General features: G+C 36.8%; 1 protein-coding gene across 5 annotated transcripts in view; it reads right to left on the reverse strand.

The window, feature by feature from the left end:
* SPAG17 (sperm associated antigen 17) overlaps positions 1–13,662 on the reverse strand; it is a 258,218-nt gene that overhangs the window by 61,494 nt on the left and 183,062 nt on the right. For all 5 annotated transcript variants that reach the window (XM_072644500.1, XM_072644502.1, XM_072644501.1 and 2 more), the window contains 2 exons: positions 12,013–12,172; positions 1,899–2,110 (listed from right to left, as the gene is read on the reverse strand). In XM_072644500.1, the coding sequence (XP_072500601.1) occupies positions 1,899–2,110; positions 12,013–12,172 (372 nt within the window). The remainder of the gene's footprint in view (positions 1–1,898; positions 2,111–12,012; positions 12,173–13,662) is intronic.

A 13,662-nucleotide genomic window follows, 5' to 3' on the forward strand; every position in this document is an offset into this window, starting at 1 on the left:
GCTTTTTCCCCACATATGATTCTTAGATGTATTTGTCCAGCCTTAAACTCTCTCCTGACCTTCAGTCTCACATCCCCCAACTGCATAGTCTTGGATTTGGTGTTGAGAAGATTTGAGTTCAAATCTGACCTCAGATATCTATTAGCTGTATGACCCTGGGCAAGTCACTTAACCTATGTCTGCCTCAATTTCTTCTTCTGTGAAATGGGGATAATAATAGCATCTACCACCCAGGGTTGTTGTGAGACTCAAGTAACATATTTGTAAAGTGCTATGCAAATGCTATTTGAATTCTAACTGTTGATATCATCATGTTCATCATCATCATCATCATCATCATCATCATCATCATCATCTTCTTTGTCATCATTATCATCCATAATCCATCATCCATCATCCATCATCCATCATCCATCATCCATCATCCATCATCTTATTAAACTCAACATGTCTAAAATAGAACTCATTATCTTTCCCTTAAAACCTTCTCCACATCCTGACTTCCTTATTAGTGTTAAAGGTACCACCTTCCTCCCAGTCACCCAGGCTTGCAATCTGGGTTGTCCTCTACTTTTCACTCTCTCTCACTCCACATATACAATCTAAGGCTAAGTTCTGTCATCTCTTTTTGCAAGATCTCTCATATATGACCTATTCTTTCCTCTGATTCAGTCACCACCCTGGTTTAAGCCTTTGTTATCTCATACCTGAACTATTGAAATAACTTGCTGGTTGGTCTTTCCCACCAAGTCTCTCTGTGCTCCAGTCCACCTTCAATCAACTACCCAAGCAATCTTCCTGAAGGGTACATCTGACCCCATTTAATCAATTCCAGTAGTCTCCTATCATGTCTAAGAGCAAGTAGAAAAATCTTCTTTTTGGTTTCTAAAGGCTTTCATAATCTGCTCCCTTTCTTCCTTTCCATTCTTCTTATGCTGTTCTCTCTTATAAGTACTCTATGGTCCAGTGACACTGGCCTTTTTGCTATTCTTTTTGTACAATACTCCTGAATAACTCCTACATCCCTGTGTTTTCACTGACTAGTCTACATTCCTGGAATGCTCTCTGTCTCCACCTCCTGGTTGCCCTGACTTTCTTCAAGATTCAACTGAAATTCTGTTTTCTTATTTCTCCCTAGGCTAGTGCCTTTTGTCTAAGATTATTTCCAATTTACCCTGTACACATCTTGTAGATATATATTTATACACCCCATATACATATTGTATGTTTGTATATATATGTCTTGTATATATCTTGTTTCTATGTATATATACATACCCTATATGCATCTCAAATGTGTATACACACATACACACACTCCATATGTCATATCTCATTTGTGTATATATATATGTGTGTGTGTGTATGTATATATACCCTGTATATATTTTATATGCATGTATATATATATATATATACATATATACACACACACCCTGTATGCATCTTGCATGTAAGTGTGTATGTATATGCATACCCCATATACATCTCATATGTGTGTATATACACACCCATATACATTTTATATGTATGTATATACACAAACCATATGCATCTTGTGTGTATGTATATATAGACCTTAAATACATCTTGTATGTACATACATACTCCATATATATCATTTTGTTTGCATGTTATCTCTTCCACTAGAATGTGCACTCCTTGAGGGCAGGCATGGTTTTTGCTTTCCTCTGTATCTCCAGTGTTTAGCATGGTGCCTAGGGGGTTGATCAGTTCTCATTGAATTGACTGTGTAATGCCTTTTTTGAGGCTTGCGCCATTCTCTTTGCCTCACCCATGTTGGAGGCAGTCAGGACCTGGCATTGAATGCTAATGGAACCCTAGCAAGCTTAGAGATTTCATAGAAGAATGTGAAGGAATCAAATAATGTACAGTACCGTTCCATCAACAGGATCTGTAGCCTGAAAGGACAAGTATGGTGTCAGGTCTGGTAGCCTTTCTAATCCTTTGGTGCCAATTCGAGTTCCTGAAGGTGTGGTAGTAAACCAAGTGCCCACCTGGATTTCCCCAGTTCCTGAGAGTTGATTAGATGTTTGGTCATGAGAGTCACCCTTTTGTAATAAAAGAGATGTATTTTTGTGACCCTTTCCTGTAGAAACATGAACAAATATAATAATATCAATGTGGCATCTGTTTCTTGATAAATTATAACATAATAATAATGACAATAGCATTTATATAGCACATTAATGATTATGAAATACTGTACAAAATTTATTTCATTTTATCTTTACAACAATTCTGGGAGTAAGTGATATTATTAATTCAACAGCTGACCTGAGGGAAACCCACATTGCTTCCCTCAGTGATAGATCTCAGTGGGTAGGTGAAATAGATGATACATACTAAATACTTAGCAAATGACTGTTGATTGATTAGTTATAGAAACACAGATTTTTAGGCTTGGAAGATACTTTAGCAGGTATCTAGTCCAACTCATATAGAAAAAGACTCACTACCTAATGACAGACCCAATAAATAGTTGTCCAGCCTCTACTTGAAGATCTTTCGAGAGAAGATCCACCATCCCTCCAGGCATTCTTCCCCACTTTGGTACAACACCAATTGTTGAGATGTTTTTCTTGAGATCCAGTATAAAATGACCCTTGTTCACTCTTGACCAAACAAAACAAACCTAACATTTCTTCCGTATGACAAGCCTTTGAATACTTGAGGATAGCTATCATGTCCTCCATAATTTTTCTCTTCTCTGAGTTAAAGCCAGCTGTTTCAACTCATCCTCATGTGGTGTTGGTTCAAGACCTTCCCCATCCTTGTTGTGCTCCTCTGGACACCCTCCCACATATTAATGACCCTTTAAAACAATGGTGCTCAGAAATGAATACAGTGCACAGGTTGGGGTCTGTTGAGAGTAGAGTGCAGTTAGACTGTTACTTGTTTCAGAAAGCTTTGGTTTCTTAATTTAGCCCAAGGTCCAATTAACTTTTTTGGCTGCCCCATCACAGTTCTGACTCATGTTCAACTTGTAGGCCACTAAAATTCTCAGATTTTTTTCCAGAAAAATTTCTATCTAACCATGCCTCTCCCAATCTTATGTTTGTGAAGTTGATTTATTTGTACAGAAGAGCACAACTTTACAGTCATCCCTATTAAATTTCATATTCTTAGATTCAGTCAAATGCATCAAATGTGTAATTAATTCCTAGATGTTAGCCAACCATCCCTTTAAGAATCCCTATTGAGAATTTTCCCAGGAATTTGAATCAGATTCCCAGACCTATCCTTTACACACTTACTTGCTCTGTTTTCTTAAAATCATCACATTTGTCCTTCTCAATCTCATGATACCTCTCACTTGTATTTTGTTATTCTTTCGTAAATCACTGTCAATATCTCAGCAATGCCATCTTTTCCCTTCCAGGACTGAAGGATGTAGTTAATCTGGGCTAGGTGACTTGAATTTATTAAGAGTAGCAAGGAACTCTCTTACTACCTCCTTATTTGTGTAAAAGATCCTTGCCCATCATTTTTGTTCAGTTATTTTCAGGGTAAAGGTCATTCTTCTTTATTGCGAAAGCAAATGATATAAGAATTAAATAGCTCTATCTTCTCTTTGTTATCAGTTATCTTTGATCTAGACACCTATGACAATCTCTTCCTTGGTCCTCATTTTCTCCTAATTTAGCTTTGCCAAAAATCTATTTTGTGGTCTCCAGTTTTTCTCACTGCTCTTTAAAGTTCATTCTGAATTAGTATTCCTGATGTTAATTTTATAGGATCAGTATTTTGCTTTCATTCATCTTCTGTTAGGTGACCTTGCTCATTTTCTGCCTATGTCTTTCAAATATCTAATTTGGTTGGTAGGTTCTCTGTGCATGCACCTTGGTCTCTTCAAACAAGAACCAAATGGCATTGTTTCATTCAAAATTTCATTCTTGGAATTCTTTCATTCTTCTTAGGATGACTTTCTCTGAAGCTTCTTAGTCAATAGGACCCTAACTAGCCTTCTCCTTAACCCGATGAAATCTGTTTTCTTAAAGTGTTGGGTGTTGGTCAGACTACTGAAATTTCCACTTCTCGATCACAAACTCTAATGGAGTAGTCACTTCACCCATGGTTTCACCAGCAACTAATTCCTCCCTGATAATTAGACTAAGATTCTGGATAAAATCTTACTTTATTGTTTCCTTTACCTTTAAAGAGATAAAATCATTACTAAGGCAAGCAAGAAGTTATAAACTACTCTGTTTTTGGCACAAAATGCTCCTATGTCTGGGTAATTGAAATCGTCATCACAACTATATTATGTCTCTGTGCCAGGATTGTGATTTTTTTTTAAACTCCTTATTTTTTCTTTTTGTCCAGGTGGTCTGTAGTATGCTTCTATGCTGTCCCACCCCTTCTTTTTTCCTATACTGTTTCTTGTGACTAAGATATACCCATCCAGAGCCTTAGCCACAGCTTTCATTCTACCAGGTCCAAGTGATACTTAGAAGGTAAAATTAGATGAAGATAAAATTAGATGAAGATAAAGTTAAGGCATCTCAAGTAAAATATACCAGTGAAAACAATGAAGTCTAGAGGGACAAAGTTACTTGCTCCAAGTAACAAAGTTTCTTCACAGAGCCAGGGCTATCACTCAGGCTCTCAGCCTAGTGTTCTTTCCAATAGAGATTCAGTGGAAGATACCATAACAACCAAAGACATCCAGCACTTCTTAGAATTGCCACTAAGTTGCATTTCCTTGACCCTGAAAGTCCCTCTAATAAATCTGCTTAAATATCACTGGTCATAAAGCTGTGAGAGTAAGTCTTTAGAATAATCGAGAAGCCAATGAACATTTATTATGTGCTTTCTATGTGCCAGACATGATGCTAGGTACCAGGACTGCCAAGACAAGAATGAAACAGTTCCTGCCCTCAAGGAGTTTATATTCCATTGGAGGTTGTGACAGTTCCTCTGAAGAACTTTGAAATTGACTGCATGATATGGGAGATGCTGGCAAAGAACCATCCAGCATGGCATACTCACATTAAAGAAGACACTGTGCTCTATGAGCAAAGCAAAATTGATGTAGCTCAAAAGAATGTGAAATGCACAAATTTAGAGAATCTAATCAACTCTTCACATGAACTATTTGTACCTGACTTGTAGTAGAACCTTCTGAGCTTGTATTGGTCTGATTGTCACAGTTGGACACACTATAAATCGACTCTAACATAGTGATGTCATTGTGGGCCTCTTTGAGAATAAAGGACAACAACCAACCAACAGATCATTCAAGAGACCCTTTGCTAAATTATCTAGACCTACACCAACCATTTGTGCTTGAAACAGGTGCCTCTGATATGGCAGTAGGAGATATTCTAACTCAAGTCATCATCATTCCTAATATGCTTCAGTCATATGTGTGTGTATGTCTGTGTGTATATATACACACACATATATGCATATACACACAGTTTTTTCATGAAAAAGGTTTACTTTTTGCAGTTATCATATTTGGTATTTTATTATGTTTATTCCTATACATGTCTTATTGCTCTTGGTACATTGTAAGCCCTGTCAGGTTAAAGGCAGTGTCTCATTCATCTTTTTATCTCTTTCAGTGCCTAACATACTTCTTTTCATATAAAGTTTTTTCCTTTTAAAAAAATTAAAGTTTTTATAGATTTAAAAAATCTTGACCTTGACCTTTACCTTTACCTGTATTTCTGAATCTATCTTTACCCAATCTCCTACCCAGAGCAATACATTATACCTATGAATTAAAAAGAAAAAGAAGAGAAAATGCTGTTCATCAAAACTAGACAATGCATTAACCAAGTGTGGTAGTATAGGTCATGTTCCATACCTGAGGTCCCCTACTTCTGCAAAGAAGTCATTTTATCAAGTCAAGATCCATTCAGAGTTTCATTTTTCTCTTTGGGATAAGCTTTTTCATAGTCACACTCTTCAGTTCAGTTGTTGTTACTATTTTTTCCCCATTTGTATCTGTGTAGTCACTGTGAATATAGTTTTCTTGCTTATGCTTATTTTGTATCAGTTCTAATAAATCTTCCTATGCTTCTCTGAATTCTTTATATTTATCATTTCTTATACCATAGTTTATTTAGGCATTTCTCAATCAATGGACAGGTACTTTATTTTTCTCATATATACTTCTGAAGAAAGCTGTCCATGGATAAATGAGATTACATCAATCCAGCCCCAACATTTTTTATCATTCTACAGATCATGGAATTGGGAGCTGGAAGAGACCTCAGCAATCATCTATCTAGTGCAACACACGTGTGAAAGGAATCAGTATTATAACATACTCAGCAAGCAATTGTCTAGCATCTTCACAAAGACCTCCAAGGAAGGACAACTCACCACTTCTCTAGACATTCCATTTCATTTTGGGATTGTTATTATGGTTAGGAAGTTTTTCCTGACATAAAACCTAAATTTGCCTCTCTGCTATGATCTCTGCTGTCTTTTAACAACATCGAGGAGCACCACATTAAGTTTTCTGCCTTGTGTTGACTCCCTCAAAGTATTACTGTATGAATAGAAATTGATGTAGACATTTACCAAACATGTTTGGCAGTTCTAGAAAACTCAAAAATTATAAGAGCATGCCTTGATGACCAAGTTGGTCAATTGTCAGTTCTTGCTCCACATTATCTTTCCAACGCATACTTGCTTATTTATTTTACTAGTCACAATTTCCAGTCTTTTCCCCTTCAATCCATCTGAATACAGAAAATACTTGCTATATTAATGCATTAATTATCACATAGTATAATGTATTAATAATTATAGTATCATTTTCTGCTCTAAAAGTTGCAGATATTTCTTATATTAGATCCCATTTCCTTATCCTACTCTAAAAAAATAACAATCTACTATAACATCTTTAGTACCTGCTTTGTTCAATTTTTTAAAAAAAAAATTCTTCTGGGGAAAGTAGGGTGTAGTTCTTTCAAGAAGCAAGGGATGGTTTGTAACATTACATATAGGTAAAGAATCGGTAAACACAAGAAATTCCTCCCTATTCTGAGGCAGGAGAAAGCTGGGTTGAAAGCTCAGTCTGGGGTCTGGAGCTCTGTCCAGTTGGCTAAGCACTGCTTTAGGCTGAGGGCTGGCAGGAAAGGAAGAGCAATCTCCCTGAGGTAGATTGAAAGACACTACACAGTCAAAGGAGAAAGTTCTGGGGAGGCAAAGGGAACTTTTGCCTTGACAAACAATCAAAGAGAAGCCAAGGCTTTAAGGCAGTCTAATGGATTTGAAAGGGCACTGGACTTGGCATCAGATGACCAGGGTTTTCATCCCTGGGATTTCATTTACTAACTGTGTGACCCTGTTTCTCTTTCCTTGTTCATTATTTGCAAAATGAAGAATTTCAAGACAATTTCTAAGGCTCTTTTGGGTTCTAGTACTTTAAGATTCTAGGGTAGCAGAGTAGGAAGCTAGGTGTCACACTGAATAGAGAGAGCGCTGAACTTGGAGTCAGAAAGACCTGAGTTCTAATCTGACCTGAACCACTTCCTGGCTGTGTGACACTAGGAGAGTCCCCTAACCTATGTCTGCCTCAGTTTCCTCATCTGTAAAGTGAGGATAATAATAACACCTACCTCCCAAGGTTATTGTGAGGATCAAATGAGATAACATTCATAAAGTGCTTACTTAGCACATTGCCTATGATATAGTAGGAGCTTAATAAATGCTTATTTCCTCTCTTTCTCCCTCTGGGGGATACCTTGTGGATGACAGAGTAAGCTAAGAAGATATGTGTAAAAGGAAATGTTGAGAAAGTTGAAGCCTGAAACAGTTAAACAGTAGAAGCCAAGCAATGACAAGTACCTAATTTGTACTTAGTGTGTTTTTCATATAATCACTGCTCTAATCAATGTTACATTACCTATATCTTACAAATTTATCTGTTATTACCCTAATTAAAATATATCTGCACAACACAGCACAGGTTATGAGGTTATAGATTTATGAGAATCTAGTCCAACACCTTCATTTTACACATAAGGAAACTGAAGACTAGAGAGATTGTGTCCTAAGGTCAAGAACGTAGGAGTGTTGGTTCTTATAAGGACTCATATTTACACATATTTATACAGCACCTTGAAAAACTTATATAATATACAAAGCACTCCACAGGAACATAAGAGATGCACAAAGTACTATGAGAATTCTGGGAAAGGAAAGATCATTTCCTACTGAGGCTTCAGGGAGCAGCTGGAATTTGAGCTGGGTCATGAAGGATAGGTAGGTTTGTTTTATTTAAATGTTGTAGGCAGTTGTCACACCCTACAGAAGATGGTTAATGAATATACAAAGTCATTTTAAGTTAATTAAGACTAAGAACCTTAGTAAAGGACTGTGGGTCAGTTGAGTGAGGAGTGAGTAGATAAGGCACTTGGTTTTGTACTCAAAACATGAGGATTGCTTTAATCAAGCTAATGAGGCTGATGGGCTTCATGTGTTTGTGAAACCAGCAGAGAGTGGAATGATTTGGAAATAATTTGAATGGGGTGTTTACGTTTAGAATTTCCCCTCCTTTTGGGTTTTAGGTATGGGCCTAGAAGCCCCCAGAGGAAGAAGGACTAGGCAGCTGCAACAGATCCAACCCAATGCTCACATTTCCCCCACAGAATTGGAGGCCTATTGGACACCAGATGTCCTGGAAGCCACAGAAGATAAACAGAATCAAGGAGGGGAGGAATAAATATTAACAATCTGTAGTAGTGCCCTTTTCCTCTCCTTCTCTTCAGCTACTGGCAAATAGCCAATTGCTTCTTTAATTCGAGCTTGTGTTGGCTCTGGCATAGATAAAACATATTTCCACAGTAAAAGAAAAATATTTTTCCCCCATAAAATATATGTGCTTGTCCAATTATGTGAGCTGAGAACTATATAAGTAAATGTGGCATATAAAGTATGTAAAATAAAGTATATTTCTTCAAAAAATAACCGAAATTCAAATATACTCATTCTTAACTTCTGTCAACATAAGTATATTGAAACATCTGTGCATGCTAAATATACCATAAAAAGTCTTTGCCTCAGTCACCTAGTCTATTATTTAGATTAAAATTGCCCAGTTTCACGTATGCTTTTTGTTTTGTGAAATCATGTAATTTGAAAGTCAGGAGAAATGTCAGGGACCATCTAATTTAACTCATAAATCCCCACAATATCAGGTAAGTGTCCAGTCTCTGCCTGAAGACCTTTAAGGACACATAACCCACAACTTCTTCAGGCAATCCACTCTACTTTCAGACAGCTCTAAGGGTTACAAAGTTTTTTTAAAAAAATTTTGAAACTATTAAGAAAATTTTTTTACAAAGTTTTTCCTGACATCAAGCTTAAATTTTTGTAGCTTTCACCCTCTGCTTCTGCTTCTATTTCCTAGGGACAAAAAGAACAAATTGAATCCTTCTTCCCTATGATAGACCTTCAAATATTTTGGGACAATTATCATGTCCCCCCTCCCAAGAGTCTACTCTTCTCTAGACTAAACATTTCCACTTCAACTGATACTCATATGATAGGGTCTCAAGACACTTCCTCATGCTATTTGCCACCAAGAGGAGAATCTACAGCTTGTCAATGTTCTTAAACCATAGTGCCCAGAACCGAATACAGCATTCTAGATCTGTAGTGGGGAATCTGCGACCTCAGTGTTACATGTGGCCCTCTAGGTCCTCAAGTACAGCCCTTTGACTGAATTCAATATTCACAGAACAAATTCTTATGGGATTTGGAGTTTAAGGGTCCACAAGTGTGGACCATTGTATATAAAATTAGTCTTTTTCAATATGTTGATTTGCTTTACTGAATTTTTTTTTCTCTTCTCCTTTTAAAATTTTTGTTATAAGCTATGGCTCTCTGGGAACAGTTAGGGCAGAGGTGGGAAACCTGCGGCCTTGGGGCCACAAGTGGCCTTCTAGGTGCTCAGGTGTGGCCTTTTGACTGAATTCAAGTTTTACTGAACAAATCTTTTTATTAAGGGGATTTGTTCTGTGAAGTTTGGATTCAGTCAAAGGGCCACACTTAAGGACCTAGAAGGGAACACATGTGGCCTCAAGACTGCACGTTCCCCACTTGTAGGTTAGGGGAGAGGTAAATGACATTAAATCAAATGATATCAAGAAAATCTGTTTAAAAAGAAAATCAATGCTGCTTTCTTTTTAAGGACCTTTATTGTCTCCTGCAGTCCTGGCAATATGTGACAGCCATTGAGCTTGGAGAGAAAAGGCATCTTTACCTAAACTACTGGTCTGTGTTAGTCTGGGAGGGAAAGTCACATCTGTTTCACATCTGTTCTTCACTGTTTGGGGGCAGGAATAAACACTTTATTTCAGGGGTGCCAATCAACTGATCAATCAATCAAAACATTTATTAAACACCTACTGCACGTCACTCTAGATTGGCATTATGCTAGATACTAGGATTATAAAAATATAAACAGTCCTCACCTTCTGAGTGTTCACATTCTACTGTGTGTTACTAAGTTCTAAGTTGTATAATTTTCACTGTTTTCCCCTCTTTACTTTTATCCCTCTTTCCCTTATTTATTCTCTCCTATCTCTTTTATTACTCCTTCCTTTATTCATTTTCTCCTTTTTCCTTTTCCTTTCCTCTTCATTTCATCTCTTTATTTCTCCTCTGTCCAAGCCTTAGATCTTGCAATGACTCTCATGGGCATTATCTGTACTGATAGCCCATGGAGTTAAAGAGATTGTACACTCCTAGTGAAGGCCTGATATCTTTTTTATTTTAGTCAAGCCCATGGACAGTCACTCCCTAAAGAAAATAATCACAGCATAAAATATAGCACAAAAATGAAGCCCGCAACTCATGCGCAAAAGCTTATCTTTTCTTCCCAGAGATGGCTTCTATCCCAAACAGAATGTTTTATGCCATGTCTAGCCTACAGTGAAGAGTGGGTAGAGCTGACTAGGGCACAGTATGGACAGTTACCCAGTTACTTTTATGTCTGGTATTAAGTGTGGGTTCTTTTTTTTTAATTTGAAGCATCATGAGTCCTTAGAACATCAGTTCATTTAACAAACATTAATTGAGCCTTTACCATCTTCTAAGTCCTGTAGGGCATAAGAAGATCCTGTAAGACATGATTTGCTCTGCAGTAACTTGTAGACTCATTGGGGAAATAAAGTATATACACAATTCACTGCATTTTGGTATAAATCTACTTCTTCCCTCTTCAAATGACCCGAGAGTATTTTGTTTGGATCCCTCTTTTGTCCACATCACACTCTACCTTGAATTATTCTTTTTTTACGTGTGTGTACATGATATATCCCTCCAATAGAAGATAACAGTGTACCTTTAAAAAACATCTTTGCTTATCAAATGCCAACATAGTCCAAGATAGATGGTAGGCATACATTAGAATTTTACTGAATAAAGTTTGAAATGTAGCTATTTTAGTGCCATATGAGGGAATATCCTTCTTAAATCAAAATGTGTCATCAGACAAACCCACATTCAAATGTAAGTACAAAAAGGTCATCTAAAGCCAGAGAGAAATGGTTTTAAGATGATCAAATTTTGAATGATCTATGACATGACTCATTTCTATTAATGTGCAAAATTAACTTCCATTAATGTGGAAAATCAAGAATCAACTGTCTTGAAAACACAGTTATTAGCCAGGAGGTAGCATAGTACAGTAGAAAGAGTATTACATCAGAGTTCGAGGGTTTGGGTTCAAATCCTGTCTCTGACACTGTCTGTGTGACCTTAAGGAAGTTGATTAACTTCCCTGGACTTCAGTTCTCTCATCTGGGGTTGGACTTGATAAATGTTGAGGTCCAACTTTAGCCCTATGATCTTATGACTTGAATTAAAGCGGAAAAAAAATAGCAACATTTTTCAAAGGTCAGGTAAAAATATCCACTCAAGTTCTTCCAGACTGCAATGATGCATAGAGAAGGGACTGGTTCTTGGATCATTTAAAATTATTCCTTGAAGCCACTCTGATTGGGCAAATGTAACCAATATCACCTTTCTTTATGCTGACAGCATCAGATGGGGCATTTTCTGACTTTGGTAGACAAAATGAGTATCTCAAGTCTGTTGAACCTGGGGTTGTAGGAGTGTCTGAGGGGGCACAGACAGGACCAGAATCTGGACTGTAACTCACCGCACCATCTGCAAAGAGAACCTAAAGATAACAATATTTCAGGTTAGTCTTCACAAAATAAGAGAGATATGGTCAAACAATAAAGAATAGATTTGTACGCTAAAGCTGATTTGAGAGCCAATAAGGAAAAGAGAAATCTCAAGACAAAAAGGAGGAAAACTAATTCCTAGGTACATGGCTCTTGGGTCAGATGTAGTTTCTGTGAGATTTCTAGCAAGTTTTTTGGAAGTTTAATTAATCAGTATACATGTACATATGTATAATATGATATAACATAACATAATATAATTAGTATACATATACACATGTATATGTATATATACCATATAATATAATATGTGTGTGTGTGTGTATATATATATACATATATACATATATATGTATATATACACTAATTAATTAGTATGTACAATCTAATAGGCCAGCAGGTTTTAATCACTTGTCAGAGCCAGTAGGCAACTGAATAGTCTTTTTTGTATTAATAATTGTAATAAAATTTTTTGAACTCCCATAATAAGGACTACTGATCACATCGCTACTGTAACAATTTAGACACTCCTTCTGTAATTGATCAGATACTAATTTCCTACTTTTATGATAGGGATTTCAGGAATATACAGAATTTGCAGGTAAAGAAACTCTCTCTATCAAAGGAAATCAACAGCTTTTCTACCACTCATGGTTTAGAGAGTTGCCTGAAGCACCAGAAGTTACCTGACTTGCCCAGGGTCACATAGGCAATCTATGGCAAAGGCAGGGCTTGGACTCACATTTTCCTGGCTCCAAGGCCAACTTTCTACACACTGCACCATGCTGTCTCTCATGTTATTGGATATAGTGTTCTAATCTATTTAATGAATCACCATGGCCACAGAAGATGGATCTTCTACAGAAGATTAATGGAAAGACCTAAATAAGATCAAGGATATAAAGCTGGAAGAGACCTTGATTAGTTTAATTTCCTCATTTTATAGATGAACAGGCCCAGAAAAATAGAATGACTCTCCCTAGATCACATATTCCAAACAGAGGAAAATTCCAGAAGCAATAAAGGTTGGGGCATTTTTGAGGAAAAGTGATTAGTCCTATTTAACGAAAGAATCTTGTAAATGAAGGGAAGTGTTAGAATATAAAATGAAAAAATAGATTATAGCTGAATCATGGATACTGGGCGGAAGGACTTCGGTTCTATATTTGGGGAAACCATTCAGATCTAAAATCACCTTTGAATATTACCATTTAGAAAGGACATTGATTAGTTGGAAAGTACACACACACACACACACACACACACACACACACACACACACAAAACAAGACAAGCTCCTCTATGCTTAGAAGTCATCTAATTCAATCCTTTCCTTTTATAGGAGAGGAACTGAGGTGCAGAGAGGATACACAAATTGTTCAAAATCACATTGATAGTAGAGAACTGTGTTTCTGACTCAGGTCCCTCTGACTCTAAATCAAGGCTTTTTCCACTATCCTATGCAACTAGTATACTGATATAC

The sequence above is a fragment of the Notamacropus eugenii genome, chromosome 2 (genome assembly GCF_028372415.1).
Source record: "Notamacropus eugenii isolate mMacEug1 chromosome 2, mMacEug1.pri_v2, whole genome shotgun sequence".
Classification (NCBI taxonomy): Eukaryota; Metazoa; Chordata; class Mammalia; order Diprotodontia; family Macropodidae; genus Notamacropus; species Notamacropus eugenii.